Here is a 25,076-nt window from a genome sequence, read left to right as displayed (position 1 = left end):
GAGAGGCAGAGACATAGGCAGAGGGAGAAGCAGGCTCCATGCACTGGGAGCCTGATGTGGGATTCGATCCCGGGTCTCCAGGATCGCGCCCTGGGCCAAAGGCAGGCGCCAAACCGCTGCGCCACCCAGGGATCCCTATACTTTTCTTTTTGAACTCGAATGTTAACCATTACTTTCTGTGGTCATCAATGGGACCGAGCTCATTACAAATGCTACATACAAGAAAAGCTCATATGGCAGAAACGCCAACACAGAAACTATTCTCTTTTTATTTCCTTCTCATCTGCTCCTCCTCATACCTCCCTGGAATATTTTCAAAGCATCTAATAAAACTCAATTTATGTATTTAAGATGATGCACAGCATTTCTTGCACCGACATCAGTTAGTTTTGGGAGGGGACTTTGCTTTGAATTAGTTTCAAACAACATGTCATTAAGCAAGCCCGGTTAGGGGGAGTCTATACTCCAATGCTATTCACCTCTAGAGAACCTAGTGCCTCCCAGAAGCCTGTTCCTCATCCTAAAGTGCCCTCCAGCGTTCCCTGGTAACCTGCATCCTACATCATGTGTGCACAACAGTGGCCGGTCCAGTATGAAGTTGTAAATAATCCATAATTATCACATTAAGAGTCTTAACTGGTTTGTTGGTTATTTTCAAACTCTACCATCAAAATATTTAGGTTACTGGGTGCTCAGAGTAAAGACATGCTATTTCATATCAGACATTTTTCAGAGGAAGTCTATCTTCTCTGCCTTCCAAACAGCAGCATTCAGAAGATACTCTAAGGAGGGTTTTTAAGTTGAAGGAGAAGTTTTAGGAGAGGGGATTTTAGGATGAGTCACTTAAAGAAACCTGTGATAAAATGGGGAAACAGCAACACTAACCAAAGTGAATGAAACACAAATATGAATTTCCTAAGCTATAAACTATTAGGCACAAGATATAAACAACATATTGCAACTTTATTAGATTTTTCTATTTTACTGGCTGTTTGGATTCAACAAAGGCCTTAGCAACCTGTAACTTATAACATCTTCAGGTGTCATAGTACAGAACACAAAATGTGATTAGATGGCACAAGAGCAGTCAACTTGCCCAAAAGAGCAACTGTTAACATCACAACTGTGGTCATTGCATGTTTTTATAATTCAATCACAAACAAAAATATTCAGTATCGTGCAGGTTCTCTGTTCCTGCTGTGCAAGAAATCATCCAAAAACAAATCAGTTTATCAGACCAGGCCTAATTATGACAGGTACCAAAAGGCGCTGCTATGCAGGTAAGTCAAAACTCTGCCTCATATTTCAGGATGAGAAATTAGCAAGTCTATGAAAAACTGCTCTTTTAGGCCCCTATTTCTACACCTCTATAAATATTCCCTCCTCAACGTGTCCCATTATCCTTTCCTCTTGTATCTGGATAGGACTTTGTGCCTACTTTCCAAATGAAAGTGGTGTTTAGGGTTTTGCTGGGTTCAGGGGAAGAGGGTGGATGGGTGGATGAATTGACAAACTGACAAAAGGAGGAGGGAAAGAAAACATTTCAAAACCTTCTTATTTAATAGAACGCTCTACATGATACCTCTCAGAATATAAACACAGAGCTTGGTGTAAAGAAGCTCACTGTCATGACTAAGACTTCTATGAGGAGTTAGGCAGTATCTTGATCTATCCCCACCCCCTAACAGATTTTCCTAAAACATGTGGGATAATCAGGGAGGAAGCACATACATTCCTTTCCAAATGAGGGCAATGTTACTCTTCCCGGAAGGTAATGTTACAACACTGGCTCCTGAAGGCAGCAGCCGCCCGCCAGCCACGTTGGAATGGACAGTTACAGCTGTGCATTTTGGAACCTGTCAGGTCTCGAGTCTGATGTCTGAGGAGTTTCAGTCCACCTCCATCCCATGAGGGGCAGTGGAGTTTGGTGGCTGCAGTCAGCATTCTATCCTTTGATCACAGCAATCGGTCTCAGTTTAATGGCCTTCTTGCTGATTCCAGCATCATGGCAGGTGTTCACCACATCCGTCACATTCTTATAGGACTCAGGAGCCTACAGGAAAGGAGTTACAACGTTGTAAAAGTCTACTTAAAATGTAATCCTTGAAAGCATTAAACTTCATGTGGGATTAAAATGCACATTAAAATAATATTGAATTTTCTCTTTGCTGTATATCAAATAAAGACGATGATTGAACTCCATGTTGGTAAGAGGATAGTATGAAAAACACTTTTATCTTTTTCTGTATTTCTCATAATTTCCCCATAGAATATATATTACTTGTATAACTAGGAAAAGCAGTAAATGTAACTGAATAAAACACATACACAAATACCCAACAGAAAGGAAATGCACCAAATCATCCTGTTAGGGGTAATTATATTTGGTTGGTAGTTACTGGCCACTTTGATTTCCTTTATTTCTATAGTTGTCAAATTTCTGGAATGAATAGCTATCACCTTCACAATAAGGGAAAATTATTCAACGCATTTATATTACTAATGCCACATGTGTGTATATGTTCATGTGTATACACATGTATACGCACATTCTTATTTCTGAGTTTCCCTTAAGACCTCCACCCTCCCTTCCCATCCAGTCACTGTCTTGCCATTTGGAACAGAGCATCACAATACCTCTCTCCCTGTTCATGGCCGCGCAGAAGCTCGGGCCTCCGAGCAGATTCCCAAAGGCCCTGTACATATCCCCTTCTAGCTCCTCTCCCATTCTCTTTCAATTTCTAACTTTCCAACAGCAGCCTCTGGACTCTTTCCAGGGAGTATGTGCAGAATCCTCTCCCTGTTCTCTTCTTCTCTGAGCATCCTCTTCACCCTCGTGTTCATTCTGAAACACAGATCTCCCCTAGGGATATTACTTCCACCTCCAACTTTCTGTAGTAGTAGCTATTTTTCACCCTAAATGGGGTCCTGTCATCAGGCCTAGGAGTGTGACAGGCGTCCTTGCTTATCTTGGTTCTTTCCAGACCATTCGCACTCACTTCTCCCTAAGCACTCCCAGTTTTGAGTCTTGCAGTCCTCACGTTTCATTACCTCTTCTTCCTGCAGTTATCTGTTAGACTCGGAATCACTCCTTACCTTAGCATTACTTGAAGATTTCTCACTCCTGGCTCACTGTCACTCTGTCTTGCTATATATAATTCCAATGTTTTAAATATCTAGGAAGAGGGCCTCTCAGTATCTTGGCTTTATAGTTCCTTGATTTTTGCTCCTTCATTGCTTACCCTGATCATTCATTCCCAGCTAGGGCCATACCCTAGAACCTGTCCTTACCAGTGACCACAACTCCTCTGTAATTTCAGTTTCAAGCATGTCAGGCTGGTGATCAAGCTGGGTTTCCAGCTCCCTCCCTCCTGTGCTCCATCTCCAACAATCCTTTAACCCCATGAGACGTATAATCTCTTTGCAACACCCTCAACGGCCTTGTTTCCTTCCACTGTACCATATTTGTAAACCTAGTTCAAGTTAACTCAACATCTATTTCCTGTCTATACCTGTACAGCTGAATGTTCTTGAAAAAAACACCCAATCACTGAATTTAGCTCAAGGAGGCCCTTGCTGCTATGCTGGCAACCACCAAAAATCTCGCCAGGCTGATTACTTTTTCTTAAATGTTATCTGATCCCTTCTCCTGCAGCCTCATTCTTAGCTTCTGGCACTACTGTCTATTACACCTGAAAAGAGAAATAACTAGAACAGAATCTCCCTAAAATCTTACCATCTCTTCCCTGACTACCTGCATCCTACCTTCTCTCCTTTTATTAAGGACTCATTATTTCAGCTCCTAAGAAAGACCAACCTCATCCACCTGGACACCCAATTCCATCTCCTCTTATCTATCCAAGGACATCACTCCAGTAATTGCCCCCTCTTTCCTGCATCACCAATTTTCTTCCAGATTCTCCTCATCAGTGTGCCAGATCATGTTACTCTTCTGCTCAAAATTCTCCAATGTCTTCCCAATACTCCACTCAGAATAAGAAGAGCAAAAGTCCTTCTGTCAAGGAAAAGGCAAGTACTCATACAATCTGGCACTCTTGCCTCTGACCTCATCTCCCGCTTGCTTGCTCTTGTCACAAGTGGCCTCCTTGCTATTTCTCAAACATCCCAGTATAATCTCGCCTTAGTGTTTCTGCACAGGGCTGTTCTCCCTGGAAAGCTTGTCCCTAGTTACCTACATAGCCCACTCCTTCACTCCAGGTCTTCATTCAAGTATCACTACTCCCTACTTAAAACTACACCTTACACCCTATTTAAAACTGCACCCAGTTCCTATCTTTCCCTGTCCCATCTGTACTTTGTAGCACTTAATGTCATCTAACACACTAGATCTTTTACTATGTGCTAAGTTTCATAAGAAAGAGATTTGCTAGTTTTGTTCTCTGCAGTAACCCTAGAACCTACAATAGGACCTAACTATAGATGTTTAAATAAGCATGTCTGAGTGAATGAAAAAACCGTATGTAAAACATGCACATAAAAAAAATGCCAAACGTCAATAGAGATTATCTGCGCTTGGTGGAATTTTCGATGGTTTTTGTTTTCTTCTTTGCATTTTCCAAAATCTCTTAATGAATCAGGTGTTTTTCTTTTCTTTTCTTTTTCTTTTTTTTTTTTTTTTTTTAAGAGAGGGAAAGAAGGAAGGGCAGAAGGAGAGGGAGAAAGAGATTCTAAAGCAGGCTCTATGCCCAGCATGGATCCCGGTTTGATCTCACAACTCTGAGATCATGACCTTAATCGGATGCTTAACCAACTAAACCATCCAGGTACCCCATAAACAGGTGTTATTCTTAAAATCAGAGAGAAAAATTATTTTTTATTTATTTTTAAAAAATATTTTATTTATTCATGAGAGAGAGAGAGAGGCGTGCAGAGACATAGGCAGAGGGAGAAGCAGGCTCCATGCAGGGTGCCCAACGTGGGACTCAATCCCAGGTCTCTAGGATCAGGCCCTGGGCTGAAAGCAATGCTAAATCGCTGAGCCACCCAGACTGCCCAGAAAAATTAATTATTAAGAAATAAGGCTTTGTCATACTCTGTGACTCAGTCTACTTTTAGGATTTCATTCTGATTATTAAAACAGCTCGGAACGCCTGCATAGCTCAGTGGTTGAACGTCTGCCTTTGGCTCAGGGCGTGATCCCAGAGTTCTGGGATAGAGTCCCACATCGGGCTCCCTGAGAGGAGTCTGCTTCTCCCTCTGCCTATGTCTCTGCCTTCTCTCTGTGTCTCTCATGAATAAATAAATAAAATCTTAAAAAAAAAAAAAACAACAACTGGAAAAAAAGCTTCACGTGTGAAGGTATCAGTTAATTTATAGTAGGAAAATTTGGAAGCCAATGAAGTGTCCAATATGGGCAGAAACTTATGATCCTTAGCTGGCAAGAATGACTTGGCAATCATTAAAAAGTGACACTCGGGCAGCCCGGGTGGCTCAGTGGTTTAGCACCACTTTCAGCCCAGGGCGTGATCCTGGAGACCCAGGATTGAGTCCCATGTCGGGCTCCCTGCATGGAGCCTGCTTCTCCCTCTGCCCGTATCTCTGCCTCTCTTTCTGTGTATTCTCATGAATAAATGAATAAAAATCTTAACAAAAAAAACAGACCTCACAAACAATAGTATAGTAATGTGCTAAATTAAAAAAAGGAGAGGGGAGAAAAACAACAACAAAAAGGAACAAAAGGATATAAATAAATAAAAAGACTACAAAATATTTGTAAACTATGATTATAATTAGTTTTAAAGAGAAAGCATTCAGGGAAAAAACGGAAGATAGTTAAGTGTCCTAGAAAAGGAAGTAACAGTTGCGTTGGATACTGAGTTTTCTTCTGCATGACTTTTTGTCTCTTAAACTTTTAAAACAAGTTGTGCTGCTTCTAACTTGAATATGTACATACACATACATATAATTTAAACAAAATCTTGGCTCCCTTGAATCAAACAAAATGGTTATCTTCCTTTTCAAATCTGCTTTCAAATTTAAATATAAGTATATAATAGCTGTGCAAAAGGAAGCTTAAAATGAGTCTGCTCAAACAATTTTTAAAGTTTAATATGTAGAAAGGTAAGAATTATTTCTATGGACTTGGCTTGTAATTAATCTCCAAACAAAAAACAATGATAAACTATAACTGAGATTATTAAAACAAAAACAAAAACAAAACATAATACCTAATAGTAAAACCAAAAATTATGCTCTCTATATAGTGGCATAAATCACAGTTTTATGCTGAACATTTATCAAAGCTTCACTTACCTCTTCCATAACCAGTTTGGGTGAGGCAACTCGGATTGCGATTCCCATATCTGCCAGTTTGTCCAAGACATCCTGGAAATCTAAATTACGACGAGATTTTGCTCGGGACAATGCACGGCCCTAGATTGGGAAAGGAATAAATTTCACTATATAAATTCTGAGCTACAACTTATGTTCAACTCCAGCAATTATTTAAACCCTTGGGATTATATGCCTTTTCCTTGACTTCTTTATTTAGAAAACCATCTTTTTCTATTTTATCAACCTTATAAGGGGTCTTCCACTAAAAATCTCATCATATCCTTCTAGACAACAAATTGCCATCTACATAAAACATTAAGTATTGAAAATTTTAATTTTGTATTTCTAAATACTATTACCAATTCAATATAAATAAATTTATTTTAATTGTAAATAGCATATCTGTAATCACAATACCTTTGTGGTTTGTGATTTAAAATAGTTTCTCAACATTCCACTACTCACATTTTGGACCAGATAATTCTTTGTCATGTAGAATGTTTACCAGCATCCTTGGCCTCTACTAGAAGCCAGCAGCAAAGCTCCCCTCCCTCATTGTGACCAACAAAAAAAATAAAAGAAAAATAAAAGAAACCCAAGAAAAAAGCTTCCAGGTGTTGTTAACGTATTGTGTGAGATGTGCCGATTTTGATCACTGTGTTAAAATGAAGAGTTGGGAGGTAACTGGTAATACGAGAGAGGATCAGAGAAAAAGGTTCAAATATATTTGTGAGGGTCTGCTCTCTGAGAAGGTACTCTATAGAGTTTCTATTCTTCACTCCCTCACTAGCTAATAAGTCTCTCATGGCTCACAACAGGGGGTTGGCAAGCTAGTAGGGGTCCAAATCTGGCCTACCACCTGTGTTTGTAAATGAAGTTTTATTGGAACACAGTAATTACCACTGGTTTATATATTGTCTATGGCTGCCTTTTTTTTTTTTTTTTTTTTTTTTTGCTACGATGGCACAATAGAGTAGCTACTACTGAGACCATATGGCCCCAAAGCTTAGAATATTTACCATCTGGTGATTTACAAAAAAAGTTTATCAACCCCTGGCTTAGAGGAGGTGATATGGTGAGATAGGTGTGTAGTCTACGTGCGGGCTCTGCCTCCACATCTTGAGTGGACCTATTAAGTAAGGAGCAAATGATGCAAATGACTAGGTCCAGTGAATCACTGAGATAAGCTGTGATGTGAACTTGCATCAGTTAAGGCTCTGTCCGTTATGCTAATATGGCAATTTCCCAGTCTGGATGTTATGGACTTGTAGAGATGGGGAACAGTCCCTGGCCCTAAAATGACTCCACTAAGGTGGATACTGGTGACCTTAGTCTGTTCACTGGATGGTATATATTATGGGAATAAATTCAGGTAGAAGCCAAGGCAGACTAAACTTCAACTTGGTTAGTGCTCAGTCTAATACATTCACCCGTCAAAATGAAAAATGACAAAACTGAAGAGAGGATTTCTAAGTAAGTCTTTTCCTTACCGCTCCATGGCAAGTGGTCCCAAAGGTCTCCGTCATGCCCTGCTCGGTGCCCGTAAGAACGTAACTGCAGGTGCCCATGGTGCCACCAATGAGCACCGGCTGTCCAGTGAGCTGAAGGCACACACAAATCAGACACATCACAATGTAGAAAAGCATGAGGTTTTTATGCCTGATATTTACACATCCTCTTGCATTGCAGGACTGTGGGAGAAACCTGGGGCTCTAAATATGTTGCTTTTACAATTGTTATGACGACATATTTCAATTCTTGGATAATTGAGAGGGAAGTGGAAGGGAGTGAAAATGCAGGGACCAGGAAGGCAGAAGCAGACAGACAATACAAGAGCAAAGCCAAATTCAAATGTCTGGGATAGCATCATTAGGAGGAACCTCTCCAGGAAAGGCACTTGACCTCTCCAGGTTCTGATTTCCTTATCACAGGGAAAATGAGAGCAGCCTATAGGCCCTTCTACCTCTATCACAGCCAGACACCAAGAGGAGAGGCAAAGTGAACAGACGGAGTTTAATCTTAATCTCACCTTCCAATCAATTTAAAGGCCTTGAAAAGATCACATTTATGGGGTAAAAGATTCTCCATGCGGGATGTTTTAGTTTACTGCAAGCATAAATAAGGGGGGAGTCACTGCCTCAGAGAAGACTGGAAATGACTGTTCTCATGGAGGACAGATTTTTCTTTTCACAACTGCTGCCTGTTTAAATTCACCCATGTTAGAAATACCTAAATCATGCCTCCATGGCTTAAAACCACAAATGGCTTAGTACATACTTGGTAATCCACAGCAATGAGGGGATGGTGAGGAGGGAAAGCCCGAGTGGATCCCTTCCTGTGTACCAACAGTGTCCGTTCCTTTCCATCCACCACGTGCTGTTCTACTTTGGCAATATTGTGAGAAACATCATAGATCACATGTAGATCCAAGTCATCAGGGGTTGTGTTGAAGACCTTGGCAAAAGCCTAAAGGGAAAAGCCCAAGTTAAAAGCAACCAGAACCAGCTCTTCAAAACTCATCGATTTCAGCGGATCTATTCCTATAGGGAATGAGAGATTAAAGAGCTCAAATATAGTAGTATTATTAACCTTCACAGGAAAGACAACATCTTTTACATCACATTGCAAATTCCTTTTTAAAAAAAATTATTAATTTATTTGAGAGAAAGAGAGAGAGAGAAAGAGAGAGAGAGAGAGAGAGAGAGAGAGATCACAAGCAGAGGAGAGGGGCAGAGGGAGAAGCAAATTCCTCCCAGAGCAGGGAGCCCGATGTGTGGCTCAATCCCAGGATCCCAGTACCTGACCTGAGCCAAAGGGAGACGCTTAACTGACTGAGCCACCCAGGAGCCCCTCACATTACAATTACCACTCCATAAATTCCAACTCTGGATGAAAACCTGCTGAGCTATTCTTGATCCCACCCTTCAGAACGGCTTCTTCCTCAGCCTTCTAATCGTGAATGCACTTCTATCCATTTGCTGCTCCAGGCAAATTCTAGGAATAATTTTGGCTTCTCCTCTTCTCTCATTCCCCATACCTGATACTCTGCTGGCTTAGTTTAAGGAGACATGAAGAGCCTGGACACTTTGGTAATATTTCCAATATTAACTACATAGATTTCCAAAACCGGATTTTATAGGTTGTTTAAAACTTCACCATGAGAAACAGATGAGCAACTTCAACTATACCTGACGGGTTAAGAAGGTCATGGAAGAGCGGTTGACCCAGGCATAGTTCCCAGCAGCTGCCATCCCCTTCAGGTAGTCCTGACCCTCTGGGGAAGCAATCCGAGCACAAGCCAACTGCCGGTCGTTGACTATAATCTTGTCTCTTTTCATGGCTTTTTCCATAGCTACCAGTGCATCTGGACAAGAGAAAGAGCGAGTCTAAAACAGCTGGTTTTCCCTTTATAATTCAAAGGGATTATTTGAATTATTGCAAAAAAGAGAGGCTACACATTTAAATCCACTTTTTAAAATGCAAATAAAATACAACTTTCCCTTGGAAGCTTTTCTAAGTTCATCTATTTGCTTGGTCAAGACGTAGTTATTGAGAACCTTTTGTTAGTGTTGTGTGACTCAAGTTTGGGGGTTACAAAGATAACACACTTCCCTGGAGTTTGGGGGTTACAAAGATAACACCTTCCCTGGATAACTTACAAAGGGAATAAGATGTGTACACAAACAGCAACAACATGGTCTTAATTACTCCTTTCCTGGCATGAAGATGAACAGAGGTAGTAAATACATCTTATTACCATCATGGTTTTAAAAAGTAATCTTTTAGTGACTTAACAGAAAAGAGCTGGAGGCAAGTTGCTAGAACAGCAGAAAAATCAAATTCTTTTTTCTTCCCCCCCAAAGATTTTTATTTTATTCATGAGAGACAGAGAGAGAGAGAGGCAGAGACATAGGCAGACAGAGAAGCAGGCTGCATGTGGGGAGCCTGATGTGAGACTCGATCCCGGGTCTCTAGGATCAGGTCCTAGGCTGAAGGCAGCACTAAATTGCTGAGCCACCCGGGCTGCCCCAGGAAAATCAAATTCTTGGCAAAGTGTAGAAAAGTTATTCAGTAAAGCTCAGAATTACTAGTCAGTGCTCCATATATTTGCTAGAATTAATATTCTAATGGGTCAGGATGTCCCAAATTAGTAAATTCCCATAGAATGAAATGTACACACAAGGATGAATTACATAAAAAAATTACATAATACACATCTTAAGGTTTATAATAATTTCCATGTGTCTTCTCATAAATTCATAAAAGCCTTTCACATGTCCAAAGTGATCTTGTCGCTATTCCCCTGCCTTCTCCTTTCTTCATGGTGTCTTTTGGTCATAAACTTCCTTTGTGCATGACTGTCCAAACTGCAAACAGTATGTATTCATGATGCCACCTCCAAAATTTTTTTCCTAAACACTTTACTATATAGACTATTCTGTTGTATTTTATCAGATACTACCTTTTCATTTTAATGAACGTGATATCCTTCTTGAGACAGGATTTTTTGAGGGCAGGTCCTTGCCAAGTTCATCACTGAGTCCACTATAACACTTAACCTTGCATATAGATATGTGAGAATCATGTGCATATGTCATAAGTGTATAAATGAAATAGTTTATGTGAAGTATTTAATTTCTTATAACAATACCATGTGAAATAGTAAAAATCTATGCATTATATAGTTTCAGAGCTCTCTCCCTGAAATCTCTATTTGGTTCCCCATAAATGTGCGTTTGAGCACTGAGTCTAAAATTAGATCCAGACTATACCTGTGGCTACTTGGTGGCCCAAGCCTCTGCTTCCACTGTGGATCATCACACACACTTGTCCCTTATGGTCGATGCCCATTTTCTTAGCAGCATACTCATTGAAAATCTCATCCACAACCTGGATTTCTGCATAGTGGTTGCCTGCTCCCAGGGTTCCCAACTGCAAAAATAAGAATGTCTGATAAAACAGCTTCTATTCTGCTTTTAAAGATTTATTGTTTTAAGAGAAAGAGCACCAGTGTGCATGCACAAGTGGGGGGATGTGCAGAGGGAGAGAGTCAAGTAAACTCCCCACTGAGGATGGAGCCTAACACTCACTGATCTTGATCTCAGCACCCATGAGATCATGAGCTGAGCAGAAACCAAGAGTCAGACTCTCAACCGACTGAGCCACCCAGGCACCCCGCTTCTATTCTGCATTTAAAAAGCAAATTGGTAAAATAAACCAATAACAAAAAATAATCACAGTGGTTTATATTGGTTTATATAACAAAGAAATTTCTGAACCTCAGAGATGCTTCATGCATTTAAAGCAATACACAATGAAAATATGGCAATTCCAAAAGTTTATCGTATCATTATCTGCTTGAGATATATAGATATTAAAAGCTTCATAAACCCAAACTCAGACCACTATCTGGCCTACAGGACATTTTAAACATTGCAGATAGAAGGGTCAACTTTTGAGATGAACTCTGGTGAATGCTGACTCTTACACAAGGTCCAAGCTCAAATGATTTTGAAACATCTATGAGCTTGTTGACACCTACCATTTACCTACCACTGAAGAATATATCCTGTAACTGGAGTTAATAGATGTTTAATAATCCCTGTGCCATGGGGATCATGGCACAGAAGTGCCAGAAGTCTTTAGAAGCTGCCAAGTTTTAACTACTCTGATTTTCAGATAAGAAAGCCAGACTCAGAGAAGCAAGAAACTTGCTCACAGTCACAGTGAATTAATGGCAAAGCCACTGCAATTAGCTGCATATTTCAAACATGTGGTATATTCTTACCTCTTTTTTGTTTTTAAAGGTTTTATTTATTCATGAGACACAGAAAGAGAAAGAGAGAGAGAGAGAGAGAGAGAGGCAGAGACAAAGGCAGAGGGAGAAGCAGGCTCCATGCAGGGAGCCAGATGCAAGACTCGATCCCGGGACTCTAGGATCACGCCCTGGGCAGAAGGCAGGGGCTAAACTGCTGAACCACCCAGGGATCTCCGGTATATTCTTATCTCATGGACACCATGAACTAACAAGGTATGTCTTCTCATCTTAAGACTCCAGAAAACTCAGCCAAATCTGTGAACCATCAAAGTACATATATATGTAATCTGGGCATACATTTTAAGCCTTATAATCGTATTTCATTTTTTTCTCATCCATTTCTAATTCAGCATGTCTTATTTTACGAACATCTGGCAAGTTCCTAACAGCTTTTTAAAAGAGTAAGAATGAAGGGTAAAGCCAACAGATCTGTGTTTTTGATATACAGTGAAAAACCTGGGGATATATTTGCTACATAGAAGATAACCTTTTCCCCCTCAACAAAAACATAACCAACGTGCCCCTCCCCTCCCCCTGAGCACATTGCCCCTCCCAAGTATTACCTGAGGAAGGCCTCTTTTCTTAGCCCTTGCAGAGACTTTATTGGGGTCGGCCTGCAACATCCTGCCGTACTCCTCACAGTGCTCCTTGTCCTCAGCCCAGGCATAGCCTTCCCTCAGGGACCAATCCACACCCATCTCTAAGGCCTCCTCCAAGTCTCTGTGTGAGTAATAAGGCCCAGTCATTTCACAGCCATGGTAGAGCAAAAGCTAAGATGACCATGTCTTAAAAGGGCAGAGGGAAGCAGTCCATTTACTACTGCCTGTGTACCAGGCACTGTGCTAGATCCAAAGTTTATGCTCTCAGGAACTTCAGTTTTTTGAGGAAAGCAGCTACATAAATAATTGTGACATAAAATTGTGAGTGCCATATTACAGACGATGATAGTTCTTTAGACATTTATTTAGTCCCTTGTACTCTTCCAATGTCATTTGCATTAGACTGCCTCTCTGAAAGGCAAAGAAAATATGTAACTAATCAGATACTACCACCTACCACTAACTACCACAGCTACTCACCTTCATTAATAATTTATGAAAAATCATGGCCAAATAATAAATAAACCTATGTAAAAACCTTCAGAGGGCGCAGGATACATTTTATGGTACCTTCGCACAAGTACTACATGGCTTCAGCACACATGCATTTTGAAGGTAGATGCACATACATTAAACCCCTAGAATGAAGAAGCCTTGGTTTTCACCTAAGATCTAGCCATCCCTCCCAACATGCTATCCAGAAGGTTACAATTGTCCATGTCATCTCCCCATGATAGCCCATTTCAAACATTATTATACAAGACAAAATTCCTATCTAAAACATTTATGAGTATCTTGGAATTTATACGTTCTAGGTATGACTTTCAAAGTAGGGCTGCATGTCAGGGACCACAAAAAATCACAGATCCTCCAAGTGTATCAATTTTACTCCAATGTTTTGTTTTGTTTTTTGCTGGAGGGGAGCGGTAGAATACGTAATAATTAGAAACATGCTGGTATTAATGTATGTACATGGAGGTAACTAGAATACAAAGTCACATAAATTTTAAAGATATTTTAAAGATAAATTTTAAAGAAGATGCCAAAGAAACATCCTTGTTAAGCACATATTCTGCAAAGCTTAAGACACATAGCTTTGAGGCACCTGGGTGGCTCAGTGCTTGATTGTTGGCCTTTGGCTCAGGTTGTGATCCTGGGGTCCTGGGATCGAGTCCTACATCAGGCTCCCCGCAGGGAGTCTGCTTCTCCCTCTGCCAGTGTCTCTCATGAATAAATACATAAAATCTTAAAAAAAAAAAAGACGCACAGTTTTACATGAGCCACGACAGTACCATCAATGGCCACTGAAAAGGCAGTTATGCTGTGGCCTTTAATTTCATTCTCTACCAATTGAAATATTTAACATCCTAGTTAAACATACAACATTCTATGCTATCATTCAAAAAGGAAGGCTGTGGCTAAATATAGGTTCGCTGACAAAAGGCAGTTCAGAATACAGCCTTCTGTGTAAATTATTTATTTGTGAGAGACAGAGAGAGGCAGAGACATAGGCAGAAGGAGAAGCAGGCTCCCTGTGAGGAGCCTGTGTGGGACTTGATCCCAGGATCCTGACCTGGGTCAAAGGCAGATGCTCAACCACTGAGCCACCCAGGCGTCCTTAAGTTTCTAAAATATAGTCTTCTGAAGCCAAAGGATCTTTGATTTGAATGCTGACTTTACTATTACCTATCTATCTTAAAGATTTTATTTTTCAGAGAGAGAGAGACAGACAGACAGACTACAAGCAGGGAGAGCAGCATGAGAGGGAGAAGCAGGCTCCCTGCTGAGCAAGGAGCCCGATGTAGGCTTTATCTCAGGACCTAGATATTATTACCTGAGCCGAAGGCAGACACCTAACCGACAGAGCCACCCAGGCACCCTATTACCTCTTTAAACTTCCCTTTCCTTTCTTGTCAGTGGAGAATATTAGATTATCATCTCGACAAAATGACATGATATACATATACAATAGCACAGTGCCTTCCATGTAGCAAGCGCTTGATAATCGTCAGTGCGTATTATTCTATTATAATTTCTGTGTGTCTAAGACTGTTCTAATGGACATCAGTTGACTAATGTCTCTAATAAATGAGGGGAGAGGAACCTCTTGTGTAAAAGAACAATTCATTATTACTTCCTGAAAAGTGACTGAACATCCCCATCCCCTAAGCATCCTACATTGGATATGAGTATGAGGGTCATGTGGTTACTTTCTTTTCCATTCTGTTTATCGGAATCTTGTGCTCTTACTTGGCACTCATGGGGATGACACCTTTTGATCCCACTCCAACGGGAATATGGTCAAACATAGCTTGGGCAAGCTGCTCCTTCACAGGCTGGACATCGCTTTCATCTAAATTGGTTCTTAGCAAGCGGACACCACAGTTGATGTCAAATCCGACACCACCTACAAAATACAGAAGTTAGTCACAGATTAGCAAAACCAAGTAGTTGGGCAATGTTACCTACAGTTTCTCATTTTTTTTAAAAGATTTATTCAGGGGCAGCCCCGGTGGCGCAGCGGTTTAGTGCCGCCTGTAGCCTGGGGTGTGATCCTGGAGACCCGGGATCAAGTCCCACATCGGGCTCCCTGCATAGAGCCTGCTTCTCCCTCTGCCTGTGTCTCTGCCTCCCTGCCTGCCTCTCTCTCTGCCTCTGAATAAATTGAAAAAAAAAAAAAAAAAAAGATTTATTCATTCATGAGAGATAGAGAGAGGCAGAGGCATAGGCAGAGGGAGAAGCAGGCTCCTCAAGGGGAGCCTGATGCAGAACTCGATCTTGGGACCATGGGATCACACCCTGAGCCAAAGGCAGATGCTCAACTGCTGAGCCACCCAGGCATTATGGGTTTCTCATCATTAATGCAAGCTTTGAAAGCAAGTTTTTTTTTTTTTAAACCATTTTTATTTATTTGAGAGACAGAGAGAGACAGAGAGAGAGACATGTGCAGGAGTAGGGGGAAGGGCAGAGGGAGACAACTCCTCATCAAGCAGGAAGCCAGATGTGGGGGCTCAATTCCAGGACCTTGCGATCATGACCTGAACTAAAGGCAGCCACTTAACTAACTGAGCCATCCAGGGGCCCTGACAGCTACCCTTTTAAAGAGAACTTTTTAAAAGTAGTCCACAAAGTAGGTGAAGTCTGATGACATCAAAACATTTAAATTAATGTACATACTATGGGTAGTTTGTGGTCAGGAAGGCAGCGATGAACAATGAGTATCATCTAAACTACAGATTACATGCTTCGTTTTTTTGTGGATCATTCTTGTTGGGGTTTATGAATTCTATCAGCCTTTTCAAAGAGCCAATTTTTGGCCTTGTTCATCCTTTCTACTGTGTATTGTTTCATTACTTTTTTTTTTTCCTCTGAGATTTAATTTTTTTATTTGAGAGAGCATGAATGGGAGTAGGGAGGGGGAGAGGGAGAAGCAAACTCCCCGGTGAGCAGGGAGCCCAATGCGGGGCTTGATCCCAGGACCTTGGGATCATGACCTGAGCTGAAGGCAGATGCTTAACTGACTGAGCCACTGAGGTGCCCCTTAATTTTGTCTTTTTTGGGTTTAATTTGTTGTTCTTTCTCTAACTTTGAGATGGATGCTTAGATCACTAGTATTTTAGCCTTTCTTTTCTAATTTGTGCATTTCAGGCTATATATTCCTATATGTCAAGTATGGCACTAACAATAGCGCATAATTTTTAGACACAGTATTCTATTAACATCAGTCACAGTTATTCTCTAGTTTCCACTATTTTTTTTTGACTTGTTAAACACAAATTGCTTTATCTGTAAATATATGAGTTTCCCCTTAGTTGTTGTTAATGACTTCCCACTTAATTACACTATAGTAGGTAATACCTTCTATACCAGTGGTGTTTATATACCTAGAAGCTTCCAGAGAAGAAAATAATAATGCTAATGCATTATAAGCCTTTCAAACTTACTCTCTCGAGTGCACAACAAAGTTTTCCAAAGGCTCCTTGACCTGATAGATAATGAAATATGTACCTGTGTGTTACTCTTTTAAATACTTCTCAGTCTTAATTTCTGGCAAGGTAAACATTGTTAAAAGCCTTTGAGATCAACCTCAATTTGAAAAGTTTGAGAACTGTCGTTCTATAATTTCAATGCTTTAAAATTTGAGACCTGATTTATGGGTCTGCAATATGGTCAATTTGGTCAAAAAATTTTTTTTTTAAGTATTTAAAAAAAATTTTTTTTTTTTTTAATTTATGATAGTCACAAAAAGAGAGAGAGAGAGAGAGAGAGAGAGAGAGGCAGAGACACAGGCAGAGGGAGAAGCAGGCTCCATGCACTGGGAGCCCGACGTGGGATTCGATCCTGGGTCTCCAGGATCGTGCCCTGGGCCAAAGGCAGGCGCTAAACCGCTGCGCCACCCAGGGATCCCAATTTGGTCAATTTTGATAAACATTCTGTGTGCACTTAAACTATATTCTAGAGTTCTTGGATACACTGTGACGTGTGTACACACACTACACATATATATCAGTAGTCAAATTGTCATATCGGTCAACTGGATTGCTCAAATCATCTACATCCTTACTAACTGAAATTTACCAGAATCTCAGGAGAAAAACAAATAAGAATGCTGGGCTCATGTATCTGTACTTTTTCTCTGGTCTCTGCCTCACAAATTCTTAGTTTCAGTAGCTTTCCTATGCTTTCAAACAGATGTGTTTTTGTCTTTTGAAAACATTATCTTAGCCTTCCTTTCCTGTTATTCTTGGCAGAGGACTGCCCTGAAACAAGCTTATCCATCACTGTTAAAGGCAGAACTGTCAAGATACAATTAAAATTTCATTTCTTTTTCAGACCCTAAAAGCAAAGATACTACTTTTGGTGTGAAATATTTTCAGTGAGAGCACCCCACAGGAGAAAAGATGCATACAACTAGAAGTCAGTCGTAATGATGATAATAAGAGCACTCACTTACCCAGTACTTCCTAAGTGCCTGGTACTGTGCTAAGTATTCTACACAGGCTAACTCATTTACTCCTCACGGTAATGCTATGTGGAGTTAACATCACTAGGTCCAATCTGCCCGAGAGTTAACCGGGACACAAAGAAGACACACAATTTGCCAGCGAAGTGTTTTAGTTTGTTCTGTAGCCAATGTCTAGAAAGTGCCTGGCATATAGTAGGAGCCCAATTAATCTTCCATAAATGTATGCTTTACTTGATGTTTTAATTACCTCTTGGAGCATCCACAACTAATTCTTTCAGTGAATAAGGGCACAAGAAAATGACAGAACATGATGAGACTGAGAAATATCCATACTCTTATCTCAGAAGAGCTATGTTTCACACCTGACAGCTGACGTGCACAGTGACCTTACCTGGGGATACCACTGCTTCGGGGTCATTCATATCGAAGGCTGCCATATTCCCAATAGCAAACCCATAACCTGAATGGACATCAGGAAGCCCAATAGATCTCTGAAAGAGAATTAGAAAATGAAATACAGCTCTGGTTGCCTGATGAGATCACAGTAATTCTCAAAGGGGCTGTGGGTTGAAGCCTTCCCCAAATCAAGGTCCTGTTTTTGTGAAACCTTCTCTATTGGTGGAAACTAAGTATAAAAACTCCTAATCATAAAGCTAAAAATAACAGGAAAAAAATTTTTTAATAAAGTCTGACCATTAACTAAGGAAACTGAAACAGAAAACCCTCAGTAGAACATGTCACAGGAGGAATACATACTAACTTTAAGGAAGTATTATGTTTTAAATATTATTTTTAAAAAAGATTTATTATTTTAGAGCGAGAGAGCTTGCAAGTGTGGGGTGAAGTGGGAGGGAATCTTTTTTTTTTTTTTTTTTAATATTTTTTTTTCTTTTATTTATTTATGATAGTCACAGAGAGAGAGAGAGGCAGAGACACTGGCAGAGGGAGAAGCAGGCTCCATGCACCGGGAGCCCGATGTGGGATTCGATCCCGGGTCTCCAGGATCGCGCCCTGGGCCGAAGGCAGGCGCCAAACCGCTACGCCACCCAGGGATCCCTGTGGGAGGGAATCTTAAGCAGAGTTCCCACTGAGTGTGGAGCCCAACACAGGGCTCAATTTATGACCCTGAGATCATAACCTGAGCTGAAATCAAGAGTTGGATACTCAACTGAGTCACCCAGGTACCTCAAAGTATTATTACATTTACTTTTTATTTATTTTTTTAAAAGATGTTATTTATTTATTCATGAGGGGGGTGGGCAGAGATATAGGCAGAGGGAGAAGCAGGCTCCATGCTGGGAGCCCGACGTGGGACTCGATCCTGGGACTCCAGGATCACGCCCTGGGCCAAAGGCAGGCACTGAACCACTGAGCCACCCAGGGATTCCCAGTAGTATTACATTTATTTATTTATTTATTTTTAAATTTTTAAAATTTATTTATTATAGTCACACAGAGAGAAAGGCAGAGACATAGGCAGAGGGAGAAGCAGGCTCCATGCACTGGGAACCCGACGTGGGATTTGATCCCCGGTCTCCAGGATCGCGCCCTGGGCCAAAGGCAGGCGCTAAACCGCTGTGCCACCCAGGGATCCCCAGTGGTATTACATTTAAAGACAATCTTTACACACTGACAAATTGTGGTCATGTCAGGCTAAGTGAAATCTGATTTATACAGGCCCTTAGTGTTTAAGCAATCAGAGGCAAATGTAACGCATTTGATGGCATGAATACTGTACATTTTCTATATCCGGGGCCTAGAAAAGGGCCTTGACCTGGGAAGAATGCAGGTCAAGCTTGGTAAGGACGTATGCAGACACCTACACACTACGAGTTTCTTAAATGCACAAGACATTTCATTTTTTGCCCAAGTGCCAGCATAGTAAATAGTATAAAGGCCTCAAAAAATGTCTGTTTGGATTTCACACCTTCCTTTGATGGTGGAGCCTGAATGTTAGACCATGGAGGGGGCCCCAGTTGCACCACCCAGGCCTACCCATTACCGCCACTTCCCTCCTTTACCAATCATGCCTGTAACATCTATACTGTCCTTTCTCCCTCCTCACAGGTCTAACCCTTAAACTTTTGTCCTTTCTTTCTCCAATCATCTTCCTGAATGAAGCCAGAGCCAAACTTTGAATGGTGGTACCCTGATCCAGGAATAATGATGTACTGTGACGAAGAAACAAGAAAACAAAACTACTTCAGATTCTCAAATGCTTACAGATTCTATCAAAAGGCAACCAGAAACTGAGATGCTATCCAGACTCAATTATTTCTTTAAGTTCCATGATTATTTCTAGATGTTTGAAGGTCACTACCTAAACGACACCACTATCGGTGAGGCATGGCCATTCATCCACTCAGCAAACTTTTAGACTAAGAGAAAATATAAATGATTAAAACTCTGAACATGGACTCACATGAACAATCCCAGGCAGGGCTGCCACGTTGCCAATTTGTTTCATGGCTGGTAGGAAGCCACCAACACCTGAAGACAAAAAAATTCAGTATTAGTAAAGGGGACATAATTGATTTCTAGCATTAAGTGTATTCATATGTTTCTACCTTCCATTAAATGAAGGGGCAGTGGTTAGGACTACCAGAACAACAAAGCATGACAGGACACTTGAGGTGAAGTGCCATCAAGATGGCAGAGAAAGGTAGTGATGGCAACCAGAATAATTACAAATGTGCTGTCAGCATCCTGTGCATTCTATGAGAAGGTTACTTGAAAACACTACTGACAAATGTAAAACAACTAATAAATGTTATGATGCTGATGTAAAAAAAAAAAAACACTTTATTCTTTGAATAATTCATATTATTTACCAAAAAAAAAAAAAATCAACAACGGTTTTACTGTGACAAAAAAGCGCAAGGTAGATGAACTGGGAAAACACTGGACTGAGGGGCAGGGCATATGGGGTTCCAATCCCAGCTCTATAACTCGGTCACAGTGTCATTTTAGGCAAGTCACGATGTCCTAGTGGAGAGAGAAGTGGGATTTAGATTGTTGAGCTCAAAATAAAAGGGTTAAAAACAGGTTCCATTTGAATACCATCAACACTGTTGGAGCATTATATTAGAGCTTTATACACTTAGCTCTAAACATTGCTGTACTTTGGCGAGATAAGTGTAATCAACTCCCTTTTACAGATGAGACTAGCTGTGAGGCTACTCAGTGTACTGGTTAAGAATATGGACTTTGGAATCAGTCTGTATTCTGGACTTGAGTTCCACCTTTGTCACCGAGAAGCTATGCAATTGGACAAATTAAAAGTACTTAAGGTTACTAAGCCTTGACTTACACATCTGTAAAATGGAGAAAACATCTTCCTCTTAAAATTACTCTAAGAATTGAAGTAATCTCTGTTAAGTACCTGGCAAGGTGCCCGGCACATAATAAGTGCACAATAAATGGTAGCTTGTTATTACTGTCCAAGGTTAACTTTGAAACCAACCATGTTAACCTAGTTCTAAATAGTTTCTACAAAGCCAGGTGGCTAACAATGTGGTCACAAATAAGTAACAGGTTTCTGATCTCATTAAGTCTTTTTTTCTTAAGATTTTATTTATTTGTTCTTGAGAGCCACAGAGAAAGAGGCAGAGACACAGGCAGAGGGAGAAGCAGGCTCCCTGAAAGGAGCCCAATGTGGGACTCCAGGATCATACCCTGAGCCCAAGGCAGATGCTCAACCGCGGAGCCACCCAGGTGTCCTTGATCTCACTTAAATCTTGGTCATTACCCGACAATATTTTTGTATTTTAAAATTATAATTGAACTACCATTTTCAGACCACAGGGAAGATACTATTGATATAACCACATGTAAAAGACTAATGCACTTACCACCACCTCGACAGGCATTTCTTAATTCCTCAAACATTAATTTTTCCAGTGCATCATTCACATAGAAAACGCCTTCCACCTGGTACCAACGAAAAGGAAAAACTATGAACACACATCCATGATATATAGGCAATGGGTAGAGTACACATTCTCTATATATTTATTTTGCTTTGCTCTTTCTGAAACACTTCTCATTACCTTAAGGAAGCAGAAAACTTCCTAACAATGAGTACATGTTCTTATCTTTAAATATGTCTTAAAAATGTGTTTGTAATGCTCACAAATTGTTCTGTATTTTCTCCTACTTCTAAAGTGGCATTTAGGAATTCAAGAGGTAAAATATTTTTTGCATGTGTGAACTATGCTCTCATTGAGGCCAAAAGTCCCAATACTCTTGTGCTTCTAAAAATCAGTGGGTCTTGATAAATAGATGAATAATAAAAATAGGATTCTAAATATAAATATGCAGTCATGTGATCTTAGTGTATTTTTCCTGTGCCTAAGATAATAGCACATTACACTTGTGTCCTGTACTGATTTACAAATCTACGCGTAGGTAAATATGGAGTAAAAAAAAAAGTTTTAACATATAGCTATTCAACTGTGTGCTTAGTTCTATAATCTACATAATTTTGAGAGGATAAAGAAGCTTGATAAAAGAATACAAAAGACGATGGAGGACACAATTCTGTAACACCAAAGGCCCACTCACACTAATAAAGAAACAAAGACTTAACATTTAATTATCTGGACAAATTTATCAGAAAGAAGACTTCTGTGTGAATAACACCACCAGCTGAAGGAAAATGTTTCCAGTACAATTTTCTAAGGGCTACATTTATTACTTTACCAAACATTTACTGAGGACTTAGTATGCTTTAGGCACTGTACTAGGCATTAGGGAAGATATGAAGAACATGTAAGATCCTGTTTTTGAGGAATTTCCGGTCCATGATGCAGCCCAGACTGGAAAACTGAGTGCAATGAAGCAAGCAAGTGCTATGACAGGTGAGTGTTATGGAAGAAACTGATGAAATGGCTCAGCATCCTAGGGAGCTGGAGGTTTCTGGGATGTTCACTATTTGAACCAGCTCTTCGGAGTCAAGAGATGTCACTGGAGCTGCAAGACATTTAGAAGATATAAAGGAAACACAAAGACGACATCAAGTTGGGAAGTGAGTGTTTTGGGGAAGAAGTTTCAGTGCAGACTGTGCGTCTTACGCGAGGAATGGAGATGAAGACAGAAAGATACCATGTCACTGTGAAATTCACTCATCTCATGAGAATGGGAATACAACAGAGGTAATAAGGCATAAAGGTGACTTTTTAAGAGCAGCATATCAAGACTTCAACTCTCCACTCTTAGGCAAGTGGTAGTAATGTGTCTTACAAATGGTTAAACCAGAACTGCCTAGCAAAACAAGACTTGCTCCGAGGCAGGATCAGCAACAGTGCGTCTATCAAACGTTAGGCCAGAACCGCTGCCAGACCTTGACGGTGCGTCATCAGGACCACCACGGCCTGGTTTCTCCTGCTCCTCCATTCAGGGAGCCAGAGTCCACATACAGAAACCGGCTAAATGGGAAACAGCAAAAAGGAGCCTTATGTCTGTGGCCCTTTCTTCTCGGTGTCTAGCTCTGCTCATGGGCGACACTCAGTTAAGTTTCGATACTGAGTAAAAGAGTAGAGTCGTTACCAAGTAGAGTCGTTATCAAGGACACAGAACCACAAACCTCCCATACCCGCACAGGGCACCTTAAGAGACTTCAAAGACCTATTTAACAACATATGCACCCAAACCTGACTTTTTCCTTCACTTTCGCGGAACAGGCACAAGTGGCAGGGAGCCCGAGCGGCGGTGAGCCCAGGCTTTCGCACCCCCTGGTACGGACGGAGTTCCCAGGTCTCCGTCGGGAACGCATCATTCCGTCCGAGGAGGACCAGTAACCGTAACGCAGGTGTCGGGTAGGGGCTGAGCCGCTACTAACCGGGCGGAAGCTGCGCTCCCGACCCAGCCCTAGCCGGGGGACTATCACCCGAGACACGAGCCACCCTGCCCTGTGAACTTTCTCGACGCTGCGAGACCCAAACACGCCTTAGCAGGCGGCGGCCGCTAACAACTGCCTCAGCGAACCGAGGTCCGTGCGCGCCGCGCAGAAGGCCCGCGAGACTCGGGAGCGGAGCTCCAGGCCGGCAACTCCGCCCTGGGCTGGCTGTGCCACCGAGGAAAGGGGGGGGGGAAAAAAAAAAAAAGGGACACTGGCGCCCCAAAGCTCGGGAGCGTCGGGTCCTACGGTGCGTTTTCAAGACTTCCATGACAAAGCGCCTTACAAGCGCCGATGGGGCGACCCCTAGGGCTTCCCCGGGGACGTCCCGCTCTGCCGGGAGGTGGGGCCGGCCGGGGTGCGGGCGACGGCGGTCCCGCGCGAACGCGGGGTGGGGGGGGCCTAGGAGGCGGGGCGGGGGGGGCGAGGGGGCGGGGGTCGGGGTGAGGGGGAGGCGCCGCGGGCCCCCAGGCGGGAAGGCCTCGCCAACGGCTCCCGTTCCCCGCCTCACCTGCATGTTGGGCACGAAGCCCTTCTTGATTCTCCAGCAGTTTTTATTGATCTTCTCCAAGAACTGTAGCTCATCATTATAGCTGCGACTCATGGCGGCGACAAGGCTGACGAGAACTCCCGGCTCCGCTTCGAAGAGCCGCTGCCGCGCTGTCCCGCGGCCGGAAGCACCGCCCTCCGGAGCCCGACGCGCAGGCGCGGCCAGCTCCGCCGCAGGCTGGGCGACGGCGAGCGCCGAGGCTCGAAACTCGTAGCGCCAAATCGCTTTTCTCTCGTTAACTTAGACTGCCCTCTAGTGTGCACCTTTCCGGATATTGACGGGTCCTTTCCTTCCCGGCTGAAAGCTAAGCCGAAGGCAGTCATTTTTAGTGAGATGTAGTCATCCCTCGTTTTGGGAGTGCTTTTCAGCGCTGGAAGAATGCGGATCAGGCCCGAGCGCTGTAGTGAATATCTGCTGGGTGTTTACGTCCGCAGCAGCGAGGGGGGAGCTGTCTGCAGCCGAGAAGCATGTTCCTGGAAATCCGTAATGCCTGAGAATGAATCTGTGGGTGCACCTTCAATAAGTCTCTGTCATTCCAAAGAACGAAAGTGACAGTTTATCATTGAGTCCGGCGAGCGCCGCTGCGGTGGTTAGTACGGCCGCGCGTGCGCGGGGAAGGCGAACGGAGCGCAGCCGGCCCGGCCCCCGCGCCCCCGCGCCCCCCGCGCCCCCGCGCCCCCCGCGCCCCCGCGCCCCCCGCGCCCCCCGCGCCGCCTCCCGGGGTCCCAAGGGCCCTGTGCTCACGCTCTTTATGCGCACGTCTCTTGCTCACACTAGAAGGGGATTTTGACGTGCTTGTTGCGGCCTCTAGTCCTTCCTCATGCAAATAGCGGCGACTTTGGACTTGGGAAGACCTGGATTCAGATTCTACCTCTGCCTTGCACGCAGAGGCTGCTTTACCAGCCCTGTAGGATTCATCCCTCGTCACCTCTGTTCCCTCGTCTGTGAAATGG

General features: G+C 42.2%; 1 protein-coding gene across 2 annotated transcripts; it reads right to left on the bottom strand.

Moving 5' to 3' along the window:
* Nucleotides 1-944: 944 nt before the first annotated feature.
* RTCB (RNA 2',3'-cyclic phosphate and 5'-OH ligase) lies at nt 945-24,272 on the bottom strand. 2 transcript variants are annotated; one of them, XM_077914744.1, is made up of 12 exons: nt 24,085-24,272; nt 21,529-21,607; nt 20,100-20,167; nt 18,069-18,168; nt 14,962-15,118; nt 12,676-12,832; nt 11,067-11,226; nt 9,483-9,658; nt 8,572-8,760; nt 7,785-7,895; nt 6,274-6,393; nt 945-2,053 (listed from the first exon to the last, which is right to left on the bottom strand). In XM_077914744.1, the coding sequence occupies exons 1-12, from the start codon at nt 24,175-24,177 to the stop codon at nt 1,946-1,948; spliced, it is 1,518 nt and encodes a 505-aa protein (XP_077770870.1). In that variant the 5' UTR covers nt 24,178-24,272; the 3' UTR covers nt 945-1,945. The 2 variants fall into 2 exon arrangements, with proteins under 2 accessions (XP_077770870.1, XP_077770869.1); XM_077914743.1 differs by lacking the exons at nt 21,529-21,607; nt 24,085-24,272 and adding an exon at nt 20,245-20,294.
* Nucleotides 24,273-25,076: the final 804 nt, after the last annotated feature.

The sequence above is a fragment of the Canis aureus genome, chromosome 11 (assembly GCF_053574225.1).
Source record: "Canis aureus isolate CA01 chromosome 11, VMU_Caureus_v.1.0, whole genome shotgun sequence".
NCBI classification, from domain to species: Eukaryota; Metazoa; Chordata; class Mammalia; order Carnivora; family Canidae; genus Canis; species Canis aureus.
This window is presented reverse-complemented; position numbering and strand designations above follow the sequence as displayed.

Bases quoted from the DNA above. Each gene is read 5' to 3' on its own strand.
- RTCB (XM_077914744.1), bottom strand. From the start codon at position 24,177: ATGAGTCGCAGCTATAATGATGAGCTACAGTTCTTGGAGAAGATCAAT. The intron at 9,659-11,066 runs GTATAGTCTGGA...TCTCTTGTCCAG, and splicing joins GGGCCACCAAGTAGCCACAG to ATGCACTGGTAGCTATGGAA. The intron at 7,896-8,571 runs GTATGTACTAAG...GTGTGCCTTCAG, and splicing joins TCATTGCTGTGGATTACCAA to CTCACTGGACAGCCGGTGCT.